This window comes from Euphorbia lathyris, chromosome 6, assembly GCF_963576675.1.
Source record: "Euphorbia lathyris chromosome 6, ddEupLath1.1, whole genome shotgun sequence".
Taxonomy (NCBI): Eukaryota; Viridiplantae; Streptophyta; class Magnoliopsida; order Malpighiales; family Euphorbiaceae; genus Euphorbia; species Euphorbia lathyris.
Genome location: NC_088915.1, coordinates 74,084,171 through 74,105,285, shown reverse-complemented (window position 1 = coordinate 74,105,285; position 21,115 = coordinate 74,084,171). Strand labels below are relative to the sequence as shown.

At 31.7% G+C, this 21,115-nt stretch overlaps 2 protein-coding genes across 2 annotated transcripts; both read right to left on the bottom strand.

The window, feature by feature from the left end:
- Window positions 1-3,933: 3,933 nt before the first annotated feature.
- On the bottom strand, window positions 3,934-5,431 carry LOC136233501 (uncharacterized protein At4g19900). Its single transcript, XM_066023175.1, has one exon. The coding sequence runs from the start codon at window positions 5,325-5,327 to the stop codon at window positions 3,984-3,986; it is 1,344 nt and encodes a 447-aa protein (XP_065879247.1). The 5' UTR covers window positions 5,328-5,431; the 3' UTR covers window positions 3,934-3,983.
- Window positions 5,432-10,824: 5,393 nt separating this feature from the next.
- On the bottom strand, window positions 10,825-15,728 carry LOC136232481 (protein RTF1 homolog). Its single transcript, XM_066021663.1, has 2 exons — window positions 15,561-15,728; window positions 10,825-13,033 (listed from the first exon to the last, which is right to left on the bottom strand). The coding sequence occupies exon 2, from the start codon at window positions 12,978-12,980 to the stop codon at window positions 11,022-11,024; it is 1,959 nt and encodes a 652-aa protein (XP_065877735.1). The 5' UTR covers window positions 12,981-13,033; window positions 15,561-15,728; the 3' UTR covers window positions 10,825-11,021.
- Between the last annotated feature and the right edge of the window lie 5,387 nt (window positions 15,729-21,115).

The window sequence follows — 21,115 nt, the reverse complement described above, 5'->3', positions numbered from 1 at the left end:
GTCCAAATATGATTTTTATGATACAAAATGGCTAATTGTAGCCAAATGATTTTTGGTTATGAAATAATTTGGAATTTGATTGTGAAAGGATATTTGAGCACGTTATGATTTTATGATTTTATATCCATCGAGAGCTATCCGGATCGGTGGTTCCATATTTGAAGACCATGTTCAGTGAGGGACATGGCCTGTGTACACAGTTTGAAAGACCTATTGGGTATGGCAAAGAAGTGTCGGGTAAGACCATATGGGATAGGCAATGTTAAGAGACGTCTCGATTATATATGTGGTTATGGATTGATACTTAAGGAGAGAAACTTGAGGATGGATACAATGTTTTAAGTTCATTTGGATTATGTTTTACGTTATAATTGATTTTGATATAAGGTTTTACGTTTGATTGATTACGATTTGGTTTGATAAAACGCTTATTTGATTATAATATTTTATAAGGTTTTGAACTCAAGACTGGATACAAGATTATATATTTTTATGGTTTTGGTTTACTACTTTGACTATATATGAACTTAAGTTTTGAGTATATTTTATAAGGTTTTGATTAAATCCCTTTATCAATGTATATGTGTAGCTATGTTAAGTAAAGTTAGTTTTTGTAGCTGATAGTTTCTTACTGAGATTTTTGTCTCACCTTTTTAAATGTTTTAGAAGTTGGCTGCTTATTATTAGAATTATGGTTAGAACTTTGGTATTGCAATTGTAATATAATGATATGTGGATAACTTGGAGACTCCTAAGTATTGATTATTATCTTTCTATTTCACGCCCGATGCCGATTGAGGTCATTTAGGGTCGGGTGTGACACTTTTAATGAAATGATTTCTAGGAATATAAAATAGAATGGGGTTAGAAATTTTATTGTCTCTTTGTAAGCGGGGATATGGTGTGGATGGGGATAGAATACCCATTAGGATCTTCATACCCATCTTTGATATGCTTACAGGGATCCCATGGATTCCGATTAATTCTCCTTTAACATTTTTTTTAATGTTTTAATTTTTTTGTGATTCTTTTTAGAGTTAGATTAGGTCAATTTTATTATTTATTTCTGCCACTCAACTCAAATTTAATTTTATTATTTATCATTATACTATGCCAATTGCCAAGAAGATGGAAAAAATAGAATAAGACTTTTATTTTATATATATGAAAAAACATAATGAAACGGGAATGAGGATCGCAATGGAGACGGGGAAAAAATTGTCCATGTTTAGGTTTCGGGGACGAGGAATCTCCGATAAGCCGGGGAACGGAGACGTGTTATTCCTATCTGGTCCGCTCCGTTTGCATCCCTAATTATTTCCGAACCATTACGATATTGGGAATAATTCCTCTAAAAAGCCCCTTTTGGGTTTAGTCCCATAAGTTTGCATCTTTTAATTTCAATGTCTTTTTTATTTTGTTTTTTTTTACATTCCCCTTTTTCGTTCTCTTTCATTTTATAAACTCAATTCATTAAGGTATTGGAGAGTCTTTCATCGACTCCCGACATTGTTTTTGCCGATTCTGAAAATTCCATTCATCAAGAATTCACTCCGGTGGTGGACGGATTCTTTTTTTAATACAAACACCAATTATAATTAGTAAACACACAAAAGAAAAAAAATATTATATGAAATGGATTGAAATTGGGAATAATTTGGTTAGGAATAAAATTAAATTATGATTAAAATCGTGCATTGAAATGACAATTAAGAAATTAATGAATATCCATTTGATAATTTGTTGATAGTATTTGGGGTTTGAAACTCATTAAAGTTGAAGATAATTTTGGAGTCAACAAGATTTTGTTTGTATATTTAAATTTATTTTGATTATTGACAGTTCAAGAATGCACATGCTATTATGCTAAGAAATAACAAGTATGGTGCATAACAAGGCATAAATCCCATATTGAATGCAAGATGACAACTCACTTTTAAAAAAAAAAAAAAAAAAAAAAAAAAAACATAATTGCAATAAAAGTAAAATTGAATCTTCCTAATTTTTTTTAACCTTTTGTTAACAAGAATCGAAATATATAAAGTACTAAAAAAGAAAATTAGAAAGTTTTTGGGACCAAACTGCAAACCCTTACATAGAATAGAATAAGTTACATCAGTCAACTGATGAGCAAACTTATTCAACGACTAACATAAGAAACAACAACGTCATTAAAAGAGTTAAGAAGAACTTTACCGTCATCCAAAATAAGACTATAAGGAGAAACGAAGGAAGATTGCTAGAGATGATCCTTAATAATAAAAACATTCGGTCCCACCATACAACTGTCTAAATCAAGATCTTTCAGTCAGCTGAACGCTTCCCAAATCCTCAAAACCTTACCATAATTAGAAGAGAAATTACCTGAAATTAATTTTGTAAAGCCCTATAGAAAACACCATTACAATCACAAATAATCCCTCCGAGACCCCACAACCCATAACCCTAGACAATAAACGCATCATCATTCAACTTTAAAATTACCCAATCTTTTATGAAATGAATCAAGTCTTACTTCACCAAAACAAGTTTCAAAAATAAAATTGAATCTTCCTAATTAAAATCCTCATAAACAGCAATCATATAAGCGCAGAATTGGTATTATTTTTCCAAACTTTAAAAATAACTTTTCTAACGACAGAAATAATATTTGATAAATATAAAATAACGTTTTGTAACTCTCGATTTATTAAGAAAGCTGCTATTAATTTTTTTTCTGGACAAAAACAATTATAACCTTTAATTTAATTTAAAAAATAATACTAATTCTCAATTTAATTTAAAAAATAACTCTAATTTAAAAAAAAAAAATTATCGTATAAATACTTGTAAACTTTTTCCGAAATATTTTTCCCTACAATACTTTTCTCCCCAATAAGTCTTGTTCATCATGACATCAATACTAACTAGAACTAAATCTATTAATTTAAGCTTTCGAAATTTGCATTGCTGTGATTAAGCATAAATGAAGTCAACTCATTAAATATTGATTAAAATTACACAATTATTTGAATAAAAAGAAAGTCTAATGTTACACTTGCAATAAATTTTATACAATAGAAAATGAAACATTACTTTTTTATGGCCGGTCTCGGATAGGGTCTAGACTTTTGACAAAATATGCTCTGTTGAGCTTCGGTTTAACCCGTTGTTATTTTAGACGGTTCGGACTGAGTTAGGTTTGAACTTAAAAATTAAATTCTAAAATTAATTAAAATAAATCCACCTAAAAGTTATATACTATAATTTTAAATAATTAAAGTTAAATATTTAATATATATTTAATAATTAATATTAATATGGTGAGCCGAATGAATTTGGTCCGTATTATTTCTAAAAATCCAAATCCACCTTAAATATAGACAGATTTTAGTGGGTATGGGCCAGTCGGGTTGTGAATGTGTCTACTTTTAATTGCAGAACAAGAATTAAATTATGAAAAAAGTAGCATCTTCATGCCCCTAACTTTTCGATTTTTATTGATTGAACCTCTAATTTTCAATTTGATACATTTTCAGACATATTAATTAAGTCTATACTTGCCAAATTAATTGAACATCAAATTCAGTTAAACACTTGTTACTCATTTTATCCGTGCCTGATAAATTTTATAGTTTCTTTATATATAAAAAAAAAAACTACTTCTAACTAAACTATAAAAATTGTACATTTTGAATGCAAATGATACAAAGAAACTCTCTTTTAATTGAGTTTTAAAGGGTATTTTTTTTTTATCATTAGAAGCTTAATTTATACAATTATAATGGATGAATGGCTTAATGTGTCAAATAGAAAAATTAAAAAAGCTTAATCAATAAAAAAATTTAAAAATCAAGAACCTCAAAAAAGTTTTTCCCATGAAATGATTTATTCCAACATACAATCACAAAAATGAAGTAATAACAGGAAGAAAGGACCAAGAAAGATCCTCAAATGAATATTCTCAATTAATTCTTGAAAAGAAAGGATTCTCCTTTCTTTCTTTAATTGTTACTGTATTTTAACAAATTCAAACTTGAAGAATTACAGAAAATACAAGAATCCAACAGTATATGATTGATAATACTCCCATTTTCAACTCTAATATTCCTACTCTGCTTATTCCACAGATGAACAGCCAAACTTTCCCTTTTAATCTGCTCAAGCTTTTTCTGCAACCATTTTGAATGTAACTCATCTTTAGGGCCTCTAAACAAGCTTCTAATTCTACTCCAATTCACTGGATAAAATGCAGATGGAGGCAAAACTGTGAAATTAAACCCAGCTCTACCATTTACCCTTGAAACTACTCTTGAAACTAGATAAGGACCATTATGTCCCCACTTGTTCCCATTGAATGTGAGAGAAAATTCTTGGATGAACTTGAAGATCAAAGGGTGTTTCTTGTCAAATATCAACACAGCATTGTTTAATCTGCTCCAATTCCCTGTTTCAATGTCAATTGTTTGAGCTCCTATGACATTCTTCAGATTACCAAAACTCTTTAGCACTATAACATCAGTATCTATGTAAATTCCCCCAAATTTATACAACAAAGCAAGCCTAACCAAGTTAGAGAGGTTTTGACCTAATGAAACCTCCCCAGGATCAACATTTCCTTTCTTTAATTCATTGAACCATGATTCTGCATAAGTGTTCTTGAAAATGTAATCAAAATCAGGCCTAATTGCAGCCAATTTCAACCCTTTATCTAAAAATGGCTTTAGAACAAGTTTCCCCCTTTTTGAATCCATGGAATTTGAAACTATTACCAAACAAGCATTTGGGTTTGATTTGAATAGACTCTCCATGGAAAACCTTTCCCTATCCCCAAACGATTCCAGATTAGAAATCCAAGTCATAAAGAACTGAATTTTACATGATGAACTTGCTAAGAAGGTATTGATTCTTCTCCCAAATCGCTTTGATTTACTCCCATTGTGTATAATCTTGATCACGGTTTTGCGTCTATTCATCACTTTCTTTGGCTTCAAGACTGAGTAGTATCTTCTGGGTATGGTTGAAACGGCTGATTTAGGCAAAAGGGGGAAGTGGGTCTTCAAATTTAGGGGTAAAGACTCTTCCTTTACAGCATACATGACCGCAGAAGAAATGGTTTTGAGTGACTTTCCCGGGAGAGATTCAGCCGGCGGGGAATTGGGAGGCGGCGGCTGTGGAGGGAATTTGGCGGGAAGGGGGAAGTGAATGTAGAAGACGGAGAAGCCATTGTAGAGCAAAAGAAGAAGAAAGATGAGAGCAAGAAGGGAAGTGGGTAAGCAAGAAAAGAAGGCAAAGAAAGATTTTCTTGTTTTGTGTAAATGTTGAGAGAATTGGGTAATTAGGTACATAGTGGTGTTCGATTATGGTGTTTTGAAGGATGGAATGAACATTATTGGAGAATTGGAAGAGAAAAGAGAGGGAAGAAGAAGAAGTTTTAATGGAGAAAGGTTGTGTTTTTTGGGGGGAGCCAAAAGAAAACCATATAAAGTGGGAGAAGGAAAGGTATTGTTATTTGTTGAAGAAGTTGAAACAATGTGAAAAGTGGGGAGAGAGAGTGAGAGAAAGTGAAACTCGCTTGGTTCAACTAATCAACTTCCTAAATACTATAGTATAAAAATACTAACATTATTAGTGATTTTTTTTTTTTTTAAGTGATAAGACGTAAAAATATTCATAGCTTTTGCGTATACAGTAATTTTATTCTTAACATTTAAAATAGAGCAATTGTATCCTTTGATAATTAATGCTAATTTTACTGCAACGTTGACAAATTGGATCAATTTTAGATATTATTATAAAATACAAATATTTTGTTTCTTATTCAGCATCAATTAAATGTAAGTTGATTCTAAAGAAAATATTTCATATTTTTTTGTGATTTAATTTTTTTTTTTTTTTTTTGTGATTTAATAATAGAGTTGAAGATTAATTTTTTTAAAAATTCGGTGAAATATTTAAATTTTTTTGTCCACTTTGTACAAAATACAATATATTATGTTAATTTTTTTTAATTTTTCACGTTTAATTATATGTTTGTGATCTGTTATTAATGAGTGATAAAATGACGTGTATGTGAAGTGTAGATGAACGGAGGCTCTGGATAGAGTATGATTCTACCTCTGTGGTGCATCTTCTTCAACGACGCTCATCCCATGTTCCTTGGCAATTTAGGCAGCAATGGCTAAAGTGCCTCTACCAATGCTTGGACATGGAAATAGGGATATCACATATCTTTCGCGAAGAAAATAAAGCTGCGGATGCGCTAGCCCGTTTTGGTGTCACAACGTCCAGTATACAATGGTGGTTCTCTGCATATAGTTTCTGTCATAGATTTATTATGGAGGATATTTGTAATGGTGCTAATTTTCGTTTTTCTTAATTTTCATCTCTTCTCTTTGTACGAACACTTTTCTCTTTTATTATATTGGGAGCTAACGGGCCTGTTGCTGGGGTACCGACCTAGTCGGGATGTCCGGCTGCTGTCCTTTCTATTTCTCAGCCTTTATTCAAAAAAAATCTGAAGTGTAGATGACAAGATTCATAACCGAGAAGATAATTTGATGAATAATTTCTCGAATTGACCTAACTTGTCAACGTTACGGGTAAAATTGCACCATTTTAGACGTTATGGGTAAAATTTCTCTTAGGTGTAAACGTTAGGGGTATTTTTGCACTTTATCCCTATTTTTTACAAAGTCAATGAGGATGTTCATTTACATTTTTAGATGTATTGCAACCCATTGTATCAAAGTAGACACTTGCATACTCATTTATTCAAAACACCCTTATTCGCACAAACCCTCGACCTTCTCTTTACTCTTTGCGGTAACACAGACGATTTGCGAATCAACAACAAATGACGAATCATAGAGAAATCTAGCAAGAAGATGCAAAACGTTAATCAAACCAAATCATAGGTAAATTTCCTCCATTTCTTTGAGTTTTTTGCATTGTGCATTTCGTCTAGGTTTTAGGTTTTGATTTTGTTGTAATTGAACATGGATTTAAGTATTATTTTGGTTAGAGTTAGTATTAATGATATAATGATGATTTTCGAACTCATTTTGGATGTATTTATTTGAGTTATTGATTTAGAAGTCGAAATATTTGGATTCAGAGTTCATTTAAAATACTTCTCATTTATACCAAATTGTAAAGCAATAAACCGTAAACCCACATCTAGAACTTCACAAGTAGGTAAATGTGGGGTAAATTTCATCCATGGTGTACAAACTTTATCCTAAATCACACTTTGGTATACAGACTTCAATTCTCACATGTCTCTATCTCATTCCTAAAAAAAATCTGATAAGAAAAAATTGCAGCATAACAAACTATTGGAATCTCAAATAAATAATAAATCAATATCTGAGCAAATTATTTCTGGTGAAGTTGAACTTGAATTGATCATCCTTTGGTTATCTTAATTTCAGAAAAGAAATAAGATGGAGAGAGTTAGTGAGAGAAAGGTAGAGGAGAAGGGGAAGGGAGAGGAAGAAGAAAGAAGAAGAGGGTATAATAGTAATTTTATATTAATGGTTGAATTTTTTTGACTTTTTGACCGGTCAAAACTGAGGTGGCGCGTTGACTGAGCGTTGACCGGTCATTTTTACCTGTTATACACCATAGTGGGAGGTCACCCCTAAGTACGTATATATTAGTGTGACAAATTGAAGTATGTACACCAAAGTGTGATTTAGGGTAAAGTTTGTACACCATGAGTGAAATTTACCCGGTAAATGTGAAGCTTTCTAATGAATGTGAAGCCAATTTTGTAGTAAAAGGATTTCGCAAATAGATAAATGAGAAGCCTTCTGAAGAATTATGAAACCTTTTTTGTTTAGCAAATAGGTAAATGCAAAGAGTTCTGACGAATTACGAAGTTATTTTTAACAAAATGACTTCGTAAATAGGTAAATGTGAAGCCTTCTGATTAAATGTGAAGCGGGTTTAGCAAGGGGCTTTACAATATGGATATTGTGAGCATTCCACTTGGATTACGATGTACAATTTTCCATTTGTAATTTTTATTTGCAAATCAATAAAATTATTATATATATATTTAATTAAAATATGTACCATACTGTTTAAAAAATACGTCTATTTATAACATATATATTTATAAATATATATGCATCAACTTTTCAATAATAATATCATTGAAACAACTCACACAAATAAATGTAATGCTCACAAACAATATAATTCATCAAAAGTTATTCAAAAGAAAAAAAATTAATGTTTATCCCTTTTTTGGTTTTTTTATGGATTTGATTAATGGATCCACATTGATATTTATCAATGATTGGGAGTTGATATTTTGGTTGGGAAAATTTAATGATTTTATTCTTATTTACCGATTCATATTTTTTGTCAATTTCTTTTTCTTGTGTTTTTTTTTTTTTTTGGAAACAATGTCTTTAGTTTTTTTTTTTTTAAAATTTGCGCACAATGCGCTTACATTAAAGAAAAAAGAAAAATTCACGCCAGATCCGGATGTGATTCGAATCCATGACCTTCCAAGGCATAGGTAAGCTCTCAACCACTAGACTAAGAGTTTCACCACCAATGTCTTTAGTTTCTTTTTTTTCTTTTTTTTTATATGAAAAAAATATTATCTTACTCGTGATGGCATGATTGACTTACTTTTTAAAAATATAAACTGCTATTAAAATGACATTTTTCTAATAAAATGTGGCACACATACTCAATAATTCAATTAAATATTCCTTTATTGAGTCATTGACTAAATAAAAAGAATAATAATTTGTATAACATAACTAAAAGTGTTAAATTAATCAAATCAAACGATATATAAAACTAAGAAATAGTATGTACTCTGTACAAATAATTCTTACCGAAGTACTACAAGAAAAAACATTGTGATAGTGTTATTTCTATTGTCCTTAAAATCATAAATAATTTATCTTATTGAGAAACGTTTCTTTTCGAGTCAAATGATATAAATTAAGGCCTATGAGCAAGTAAGACTGAATTGAAAACCGAAAAATCAAATCGAAATAAACCGAATCAATTTGCAGTTAAGTTTGGTTAGTTTTGTATTTTATATGTAGATCAACTTTCGGTTTTGTTATATTTTATTTTAGACCGAACTGAAATCAATTCACCATTTCTAATAGAAACTTCAATTAATTATATATTTAGATATATTTAGACATATTATGATTTCCAAAGTATATTAGCAATATCATTATCATACAATAGTATTATTTAGTATAAAGCATTATTTGGTCTCTGATCCATCCAAAATTGTGTCATTTGCCTCCAGACCTATTATTTGGTCACATTTGACCCTTGACATATTCCATTTGGTGAAATTTTATTCAATTTGTATGAATACTTAACGGAATCGTTATCTCATTGATAAGTAACGATATTTTGACACTTAAACTTGAAACGTGATATTTCTTAAAGTTTTTTGTCCACATTATGTGGAAATAATTAATTATATTAAAAAAACAAAAAAAACAAAAAAAAAATCCTAAACTAAAATCTATTAAGTTCAAGTGTCAAACTATCGTTACTTATCAATGAGATAATGATTCGATTAAGCTTGAATCCAAATTGGGTAAAAGTTCACCAATTTGGCATAGATCAAGAGCCAAATGTGACCAAATAATAGATCAGGGGTCAAATGATAAAATTTTAGATAGATCAGGGACCAAATAGTACTTTAAGCCATATTAATATGAGGGTAAATAATTATAAAGTCCTTATGTTTTTGTTTAACATACTAGTAGGTCCATCGTATTACTATAAGATCCTTAAGTTTTATTTTAATCAACTTTTTAGTCATTCCATGTGTTTTTGTAGATGAAAGTCCAAATTTCCCCTAGTTATTTATATAAAAAAAACTTATTTTTTAGTTTCAAATTTAATCTAAATAGTTTTAATAAAGTTTATGAAGTATATATATACCGAAACTTATATAATTGTATATACAAATCATTAAAAATGTATTTTTATTCTCTTAATTTTTTATTTTTTTAATATAATGTCTTTAAACTAGCATTAAATATTAATAAAAAAATTTAAAATCATATTTTTTTCTTCATTTATAAAATTTATTAGAGATAAATAAAGATTACTTTTTATAATTTATATAGTTTTGCTTTTATTTTGATAATTTTTGAAATATTTTTCATTCATTTTTTAGTCAATAAAATTTCGGCTACTAAATTAAATTTCTATAATTATATAAAATTTAATAAATTAATTACTCAATATGTAGAGACTATGTAGGAAAAAAATATTGTAGAGATTATGCAGAAAAAAAATGAGAAAAAAACATAAAATAGAAAAAATAGATGTTTTATTATTAAAATATAGAATAGAGGGTAATTTTGGTATTTTAAAATTTATTTGATATAGTTTGACCATTGACTTAAACATAAGGATCAAAGAGTTAATGAAACTAAAAACTGAAGGACTATATAATTATTTCTAAAAACAGGACTTACTAATGTATTAAATAAAAACTCAGGGACTTTATAATTCTTTAACCTTAATATTATTATGGTTGTATTATGAAGTCAGTATCAGGAATTAATTTGGTTTTTAAGATTCAATTTTATATGATTAGGTTTTTGAACTGAATTAATAAATTTTCCTGCCTAACATTTAAATATTTAGTTGATCGAGTACTTAGGACACGTTTGGTTTAACTGTTGTTTGCTGTCTAATGTTGCGATAAAACTGCTTTTCCAAAAAGCATGAAATCCTGATGTTGTAAAAAACTACTTTTCAGGTATAAAAGACAAACATGAGGTCTCTAACCAAACACCTAAAACTTTTTAAGTGAAACGGTTAACTGGAAGAGAAAAATGAGTAACCAAACACCCTCTTAAACACGTTTTTATTACAAGTCCACAAGTAAGCCAAACAAAATTTATAAATTACCGTACCTGCAAATGCAATAGTCACAAGCATGTAGTAAGCTGAAAAACGTAGGTCATTACCTATGTTTAACAAAGTACTTAATTCCCAGCAAGCATGATACTATGCTGTATGGTTATTAGATTTCAGAGGAGTCCTCGTCTTCTCTTGTAGTCACTAACCGTAAGAGTTAGAGTATGCCTCCTTCCGTCATTCTCCAGGACTCGACATCCGATAGTTGCTTCAATCCGTTGTTTCCTCGCCATGAACCCTGCCTGTGCACCCTGCGCTCCACCGAATTTCTGAAGAACGATCAACGATATTGGAAGTTCAAAATCATGTAGAGTATTTGACTCGGTTCCGAGGTCTATCGGGGCAGCTGTATCAATCAACTTCCCTGCACCAGCTGCTGCTTCCAAGGCGGCTGCTGTAGCAGCCGCGCCAGTCCCTACTGCTACCCCATTACTAACTTCAGCTGCTACTGTGCCATTGGCCTCAACATCTCTTGCTGCTTCAGAATCTGCTCCACCGACATAGTAATTTCTAGACCTGGTCCATCGCCTCGAAAATGGATCGTATCCAGCCTCCCCAGCCTTTAGACCTGTGGCTTTTGCTTTCATTTCTGATGCATTTTTAAAATTCTCAACCCTATTCTTTCTGTTCATCTCTGCCAGTCTAATAGCTTTTGCATCTTTTTCTTGAGTTTGTCGAGATGCCTCCAGTTCCTTGATTCTAGCCTTGATCCTCTCCACCTCTACATCATCTTGCTTACTCTGTGCTACGTCCAACTCCCTCCTTAATCGGTCCTTCTCAGCAGCAACATTCAGTGGCCTTGCTGAAGCAGACTTTTTCTCTTGCAACATCTGTTTCACGGTTGCTGCTGAATAAACAAATGTATTCGACTTTTGTATTGCCTCCTTCTTTTCCAAAATATCTTGTTTGGTTGGCATCCGACCACCGCTACGCTCCACCTCCCTGACCCATTGCCTATACTCCTCCTCAGTTGGTCCAGAATCCGACACCCTAGCCATCTGCCACCTGGCAGCAGAGCTTTCACTGCCCCAAACACAATTCAGATACTTATGTGTCATTTTGTTGTCCATTTTGTATTGGCTGTTAGGGTCTGCAGCATCAACATTTCGAACCAAGCAGAGCCTGTAAACCGCTCCAGTCTTTGAATTTCCGATTCCAAGCCTAACAAAGCAACCAACAATCAGCTCATCAAACCATGGTTCCATAAACCATTTAGAAAGTTTTGATCTCCGGATTGTGATTTCCTTTATATCTTCAAATGTTGGACCCTGAGACCCAGGCTCTCCATCATCATCACTGTCTGCCATTCCACCATCACCAGTTGATCCTTCATCTTCACTATGAGACCTGCTTTCGCTCTCACTACTGGAGCTACTCAAGCTTGCTGAAGTGAAACGCTTTCGCTTGATAGGTGAAAAACCACGGCCGCTTGAGTTTCCTCTAGAAGCATCCCTTAACTTACGGTGAGCCTCTGGGTCCTGCTGCTTTAAACGTTTAGCTCTCAATTCATTCAATGCATCATCCTTGGCAGCTGCTCTGTCAGCAGATCTAGCTGATGTACGCACACCACGAGAAGATTGCAGGGGTGGAGTTTCTTTTCTAGATCGGCTTGGCTTCTCATTGTCCCGTTTGGATCTAATTCTCTCAGTTAAATTCTTGTCACCTTTTTTATCAGCCCGTTCTGATAGTATCATCTCCCTTTCAAGTTCACTCATCTGTGCAAGCTTCCTCCGATCGTCTTCATCCTTGTAAAGATCCTCACCAACATCTGATTCATCACTGCTGTCACCTTCACGATTAGAGCCCCTATCATCATAATCACCTTCATCTTGGCTACCCTGATCATCGTCCCTCTCAGAAGGATCAAGTCTCTTCTTCAAAGGAACTTGAGATTGAGATGGCTTTCGGCTTGGATAACCACGGCCATCATCAGAATCATCTCTTGAATCACTTCCACCATCAGAGTATGAACCCTCATGTCGCCTCTTAGATGGTGGATGTGAATTCCTGTTTTTTCCTCCCTTACTAGTCCTTCCTGCTGCTTCCAGCAGCAAATTTTCCAAGTCTGCCATTGTCGACAGCAATTCCCAATCAAACAAATCTCAAATGGCAATCACTAGTTGACCTGACAACAAGATAAAAGCAGATTATGTGAGTGGAATATACATGAAAAATGCTTACATATCTAGCACTGGCAAATCAAGATATCCATGGAAGTTTTTTTCACTCTTCAACACAAGGATAAAAAACAAGGTTGCATGCCATCCATTGAGTACTTGATTGACCATAATAAATATTTGATTACAGCATAGTAGTATAGTGCAACTTCTATCACGACCTCATCTGCATAGCTCAGAAATGTTCTCATTTTTCATTTTCACTAATGGCAATTTCTAGCCATTAAAATGTCCTACAAAATCTAATATCCATCAGCTGCAACACAACATTGTACAACATAATATGATCGTACCCAAAATCAGAAGTTGCAAACAAATTCAAAGAATTTTGGCTTATTCCTTTTCTGAAAACTAAATGTTCATACAGAGAGTATGAACTAGGAACCTTAAGAGGCAGCCCAATCTTGTCTTAGGTCTAGGATTCATACGACCATTATACAAAATAGAGATTAGTCGGTGCTGCAGTGAATGACGACAATTGAACAGTTTACACCATTTACGAATTTCAAACAATCTACTTGGCATTATTTCGCACTAAGAATTTGATATCTACAAAATAATTATCAATAAATAAATACAACAACAACAAAGCGTTAGTCCCGAAATGATTCGGGATCGGCTAACATGAACCGTCATACGAAACCGTGAAATCAAATTGTGTCAGCGACATAAATTCTCTCCCTCCACGCCATTCTATCCACTACCATATTTTCCTCAATCCCCAATAAACTCATATCACTCTCAATCACCATCTTCCAAGTTTGCTTAGGCCTTTCCCTACCCCTCACCATTGCATCCCTTTGCCACTCTTCAATCCTTCTAACCGGCGCATCAAGTGCTCTTCGTCTTAGATGCTGTGGTCGAACCACCTTAGTCTGTTTTCCCTCATTTTATTCTCAATAGATGTAACCCCTACTTTTGTCCTAATTATTTCATTACTCACTCGATCCTTTCTCGTATGACTACACATCCATCGCAACATACGCATCTCCACTCGACATCTTATGAATGTGACATTATTTCACTCCAAAACTCTGTACCATATAACAATGCAGGTCTAATTGCCGTGCGGTAGAATTTTCCCTTAAAAGAACGGCCCGGTGCACTACGAGTCCCCGCTAAGCGAGGGTCCGGAAATTACAGGAGTTCATAAGGAAAAAAAATCCAGATGATTTTAACTTTAAATTACTCGTATTCACAAGTCTACAATTTCTGGATAGAGAGAATTTTTGTTTAGAGAAATTAGCACCGAATAACACATGAATAAAAAAAATTCTGAGAGAGAAAGCATCTGATGGACAAACTAGAAGAGCATGAGGTTTTACCTCGCCGGTTTGCAGTGGCACGTGGCTGGAATAATCACGTGAAGCTAATAAAAAAGTAAATGGATAGGCAAATGAAGGAAAGGGGGAGAAGCGAGAAGATAGGGCAACTGGGACCACGAATTGAAAGGGAAGAGATGATGGAACGATTTCGTCTAGAGAATTTCCTTGAAACTGGAGCGTTTTTAGATGGTAAAAGAAGTAGAAAACCAGAAGGAATAAGAATAAGGAGGAAGTAACATATTAAAGTCCTATAGAGCTATTACCAAGGGCCCAAGCAAAAGGCACATAATTGAGAGAGATTTACCTATAGGTACAATTGCAATCAGGAGTGTTCACATGGACTTGAATGATCAAACGAATTTAGTCATTCATCATGGAACACTACTGCAATTGCATAGCCTCACGCTTACATCAAGTGGCGCAACCAGGATTCCGGATGACCCGGAGCTCAAATATTTAACAACAAAATTTTCATAACCTTAATTACGTGGCAGTGAAGTAGACCTTAAAACAAGATAGATATTCCTGGAAATGTAACAAAATGCAGTGAGAATATAAAGAAGAGATGTCAAATTAACAGAGAGTTGAATTCATATATATAGGTATATGCATATCCCACTAGAATTCGGAATCCTAATTTGAAGTCACATCCGCCAATTTGAATTCAATCCATTTATGTTTTAAACTTTACATATTTTTATTCTAATCTCAATGCAAAAGAATGAATTCACAAGACCAAACCACTGTAGAAGAAAATTAAATGAAAAAGGAAATTCCTCCTCCTTAGAACAATAAATGGCAGCACCTGCAGCTAAAAAGTGCTTAATTAGATTGAGATGAACCCATCACAACTGAAAAGAACGAATCAAAATGAAGCAAAACCATACACAAGTAATCATCAAAAGTCCTCAATTCCGAATAGTAATAAGTAATTAAAAGCAAAACAGTCTCAATTGGGAAACAAAAGCAAAATTGAAAAACCCTCAATTCGGAATGGTAATCAAAGTAGTAAGTAAGGAGAGAAAATTTGAAAGTCAAATTGAAAGAAAAAACCTATTGAAAGACAATTTGAACGAAAACTCATGTATATACAATATACTAACTAACCTAGGGCTAGGGATTTAAAATACAAATTGAAAACTAAACTAACCCGGCTGTAGATCAATTCCGGCGAAGAAAATAAGGGTGTGGGAGAAACGGATGTGAAGGCTGGTTGAGTCCTGGTGGTCGCCGTCGTCCGGGCTGGAGAAGAAAACGAACGTATAAAGGGGAGAAGAAAAACTAAGAAAGTCGAATTCGAGAAGAAAAGGGTAAAGAGGAACCATCACATTTGCCTTTTCAGCATTTCATTAAACGAAACGACGTCGCTTCAAACTTAAGTGAAACGACGTTTTCATGCTATTTTTTGAAAACAAAAGCACGTAAACACAAGATAAAATAAGGATAAGGTCCCAAAATAGGTCTAAGGATTTTTTGGGAAGTACCAATTTAGGTTCAACGTTCAAAATAGCACCAATATAGGCTTAACGTTTACAACATAATATCAATTTAGGCTTAACGTTTACAATATAGCATCAATTTAGACATCACGTATAAAATAACACCAATATAGACTTAACGTTTACAAAATAATACGAATTTAAGCTTAACGTTTACAAAATATATCTAATTTAAGCTAAACGTCACAAGTAAATTAACCATATTATATTTTTTTCCTATTAACTTGATATGTTATCTTTTTATTTAGTTCTATATTGTTATTTATTACAATACAATTAATTAGTAATTGAATATCCACAATATTTCGAACACTAGTGTTCGAAATATTGTGGATAATCAATGACATATATCAATATTATTTTAACTAGTATTTGAAATATTTAATTACTTTTAGTTTGCATATATTACATGAACCATTGATTTAGGAGTCATAGAATGATCGATGAAATACAAATATAAGATTTTAATGGACAAGAATACTAATTAATTGTATTATAATAAATAAGAAAATAGAAATAAATAAAACGATAACATATAAAGTTAATAGGAAAAGAATATAATATGATTAATTTAGTGAGCTGCTATATACCGCAGCTTTTTTTTCATCCATCGCACCATTTTGACATTTATGCCCTTCTCATTTTATTTTTTTCAAAAACTCAATTTTTTTTCTCTCTTTCTCTCCCAAGCCTAAAAACCCGAATTTGACGAAAATGGACCCGAGCATTCCCGAAGACCATGATTTCGAACACGAAATAATCTTACGATATAAATTTAAATTAAAAATTCGTTTTTTAAATTTTGATATTTTTTTTAAAGGAATAAGCCTAAAAGGGTGCGCCACCCGTTCCACCATCAGGTGGAACACGGAACCCAGTTCCACCTTACGGTGGAACGGGTGCGCCATACTTTCCACCTGATGGTGGAACGGGTGCGCCATAGGCCGACGCCGTTGCCACCACGGGTGGAACGAACAGTTCGTCCGTTCCGCCCGTGGTGGCAACGGCGTCGGAGTTCCGTTTAGGAAAAAAAATGGGTTCCGTCTTCGATTTCGGAGGCGGAACCCGTGATTTCGGACATATTTAAAAAAAAACTTATCGGAAGATTCATTAAGCCTTTTCCCCTTCCTTCCTTTGGCGGCATATCGTTTTAGGTCGGGTTTTATGAAAAGCTTCAAAAGCTAGAGAGGATTTGAGAGTTTTTGGTTATTGGTTTGAAATTGTGAGGAGGGCATAAATGTCAAAAGAGTGCGGTGGAAAGTATAACCTTTGCGGTATATAGCAATACCCATAATTTATTTGTGACATTTAGCTTAAATTGGATATATTTTGTAAACGTTAAGCTTAAATTCGTATTATTTTGTAAATGTTAAGCTTATATTGGTGCTATTTTGTACGTGAGACCCAAATTGATGCTATATTATAAACGTAAACCTAAATTAATATTATGTTATAAAGGTTAAGTCTATATTGGTGCTATTTTGAACGTTGTGCCTAAATTGATACTTTTCTCGAAAACCTTAGACTTATTGGTACCTTATGCATTAATATTTAAATTAGTCGAAAACCCGTGCGATGCACGGGGTATGAAACTTTTATATAATTTAGATAAATAAATAAACTGACATATTTATTTTTAAATAATTTTATATCATGCTATGAAAAAAATTTATATTATGTATATTTGAAATTAATATATATTTTTTTAATGATAATTCAAATTAAATTAATTCTAAAAATAATTGACTACTTTTTTTTATAGAATTTTAACTAAAGATGAATGATTTATTTATTTTTACAAAATTCAATGATTTGTACTTTTTATGAATTTTAATACATTTTTATATTCCAAATATTCTGTGAAACAATAATAATAAAATAGCAGATTAATTAAGAAATATATTAGAATATAATAAAAAAAACCAAAAATTGAATTAAACTATAATTAAAATTAAATATTATATTTACGATACAAAAGAATTACAATATAGGTTAAACAAAAATTGAATTAAACTACAATTAAAATTAAATATTATATCTACGATATAAAAAATTACAATCTATGTTAAAATGGAAGTAACATCAATATATTATTCTATAAACTATTACAATCAATACTTTTCTAATGTTGCATATGAAGAAACTTTATCAATTCAATATGTTACATATAAAAAAACTAAAATTCGTAAGAATAAGTCACAAATTCATTTTGATGATAATTATTTTGGTTGATGAAATGTCATGATCACCAAGTATTCGAATTCAATTATTCATTCTGCTACAATAACCCAATATATCTAATTGAATCAGTTTAAGATGATGATTTCTCCTATTTTCATCTTGTAATTCATCAAGACATTCGATCAATTTGTTCTTCATTCTTTCACTATATAGAATATCAGCCATACTCGCAGATATCACTTATTTGACTTCATTAATATTTTCTAATAATTATATATTCTTGAATTTCGTAAGTAAGAAAAACAAACAAAAGAATTGAAAAAAAATGAAGGGACGAAAAAGATAATTAGGAGAGAACCATCTTCCTCTCGGTTTTTTTTTTTTTTTGAAAATAAGAGAGAATGTCGAGACATAAGCGTATAAAGAGGAGAGTGAAAATATTTTTTACCCATTAATTAAACATTTTATTTTTTCTTAATGAAGTATTAAGTCCATAAATTAATTTTAGTTAAATAGAATTAAATCGCAATTGTAACCACTCAGTACAAAAAAAAACATTTTATAATTAATATGTGAAATTAATTATATTAATTAGAATCGTTATGCTCAACATTTGAGAATTTGAAGAGATTCAAATAATAATATTTTCTTAATTAATATTTTTCAATAATTTGTCCTATGATCATATTTCATTTTCATCTGTTAAAAACTCTTGAAATACTAACAGTTTTGTATGAACCATAATATAATAGTTAAAAATTATATAAGCCAGTGTTGCAAAAGCAATTATCTCAATATCCATAATTAATGTACATTTTTAGGATTTTGAGCATCAAAATTTATTTTTATTTACCTTGATTTTGAATTCGTATCTAGCATAATCCACATTCTTCAAGAATAAACATCTTATCAAGCGTGTTAGACGCTTACAATCTCCTTGTCTAGAAAATTGGGAAAAAATAACTTCTTGATAATAATAATAATAATAATATAACATAATTTATATTGAAATAAACTTCATTGTAAGTATAATATTCCAATATCTCTTCAATATTTTATTTAATATGTCTCAAACTTCAATGAACAACTATCGTGTGAAACTTTATATCTATTTGTACCAATATGCATAAAAATAAAAAATACAATCCATATCAATTAGCTAAACTCAAACTAAAAAAAATGAGTGGATTTCAACATGTTCCAAATTAGAAAAATTAATCTAACTTCAATTAAAACTAAAAATTGAGTTCATAAAAAGCCAAAAATCTAAATTTTAGTTAGAGTTAACAATCAAAACGATAACACCTAGGAACATATACTAAAAAAGAATGCAAATATACAAAATCTTTATTTTAATCATTTTGAAAAATAAATAAATAAAAAAGAAAACATGGATAAGGTAGCGAGAGGTATGGAATCTGGATAACGACAAAAATGGAATTTCATCTCTGAAAGATGAAACTATAACAACAATTGTTTAATAAAAATAAAACAACAGCACAATTGAGAAAGCCAAAAATTGAGTTCATATAAAGCCGAAAATCTAAATTTTAGTTAAGAGTCAGCAATCGAAATGATAACACCTAGCAACATATACTAAAAAAGAATACAAACTTACAAAATCCATATTTTCGTCATTTTGAAAAAAAAGACAAATAAAAAAGAAAATATGGATAAGGTAGCGAAAGGTATGGAACTTGGGTAACGACGGAAATGGAATTTCATCTCTGAAAAATGAAACTATAACAACTATTGTTTAATAAAAAGAAAACAACAACACAATTGAGAACAAAAATAACTACAACATATGAAAAAAAATCGAATAATTACCTTGAGAAACATAAGAATTTCTTGTAATTTTTGACACTTTTGTGTTTTCCGGTTTTAGTTGTTCATGCATCTTTTATTTCTTTCGGATTTCTTCAATTGAAGCTATATCAGTTTGGAAAAAAAGACAAATAAAAAAGAAAACATGGATAAGATAGCGAGAGGTATAGAACCTGGATAACAACAGAAATGAATCTGAAAGATGAAACTATAACAACTATTGTTTAATAAAAATAAAACACATAATTGAGAACAAAATAACTACAATATATGAAAAAAAATCGAATATTTACCTTTAGAAATATAATACTATCTATCGTGACCAATGAATATAATGGTGGAATACTATCTATCATGCTTTATATAGAAGTTTATTTGTGACTTTTGGATTTTCTTTGCTTTGTGTTTTTTCATCTTCCCGTAACTCTTGCTTTCTTTTATTATTTTAATTAATAGGCTAGTGATAACCGGTGATGAATTTCTGGTTAGCTTTCTTCCATGTGGGGGCGTCGTTGGGTTCGACGGGGGGAAGCTTCGATGCCAAAGTTAGTATGGAATTTAGAGGATAAACCAAATTGACAAAGTAGGGTTTTAGAGTGAGAGTGAGTACCTTAATAGCTTGGGGTGCAAGCTATTTATAGTCATGTGATCGTAACTACCAGTAACCTGAAAGTCTCCATTAATGCCTCATTAATGGCAGTTACGGGTCTCTTTTAAGTGTGGCCGTTAGCTCATTAACGGTTCATTAATTTGTCTTTATTAGGGATCGGTCCAACCTCTCTCCAGGCGGATTGAAGCATGATGGTGGGTCTCACGTAAGTTTGACTACGGATCCCATGTGGTCGAGTCTAGGTGATCCGCCATTCTGATAACTTATTTGATACGCCATTGCCTTCCTGGCGCTCCTTATACGCCGCCGTTTTGGTGAATATCCTCTTTGATCCCGTGGACAATATCCCGATGTTATCAGCTAGTAATTATTTTATATATTATAAATATAAATTTGTTATTTTTAATTAATTAAATATTTTTAATCTGATTTTTTACTACGTTGACAACTCATCAAAAAGACCTTTAAAACACTTCTTCTCATTTCTCGCTGCTTCCGTAATTATATATAGTATAGATAAATCGGTCTCCAGTACACACTTTCTTTTTTGGAAGAATACACAGTGTTTTAGTAATAAGTGCTTAATTT

Bases quoted from the DNA above. Each gene is read 5' to 3' on its own strand.
- LOC136233501 (XM_066023175.1), bottom strand. From the start codon at position 5,327: ATGTACCTAATTACCCAATTCTCTCAACATTTACACAAAACAAGAAAA.
- LOC136232481 (XM_066021663.1), bottom strand. From the start codon at position 12,980: ATGGCAGACTTGGAAAATTTGCTGCTGGAAGCAGCAGGAAGGACTAGT.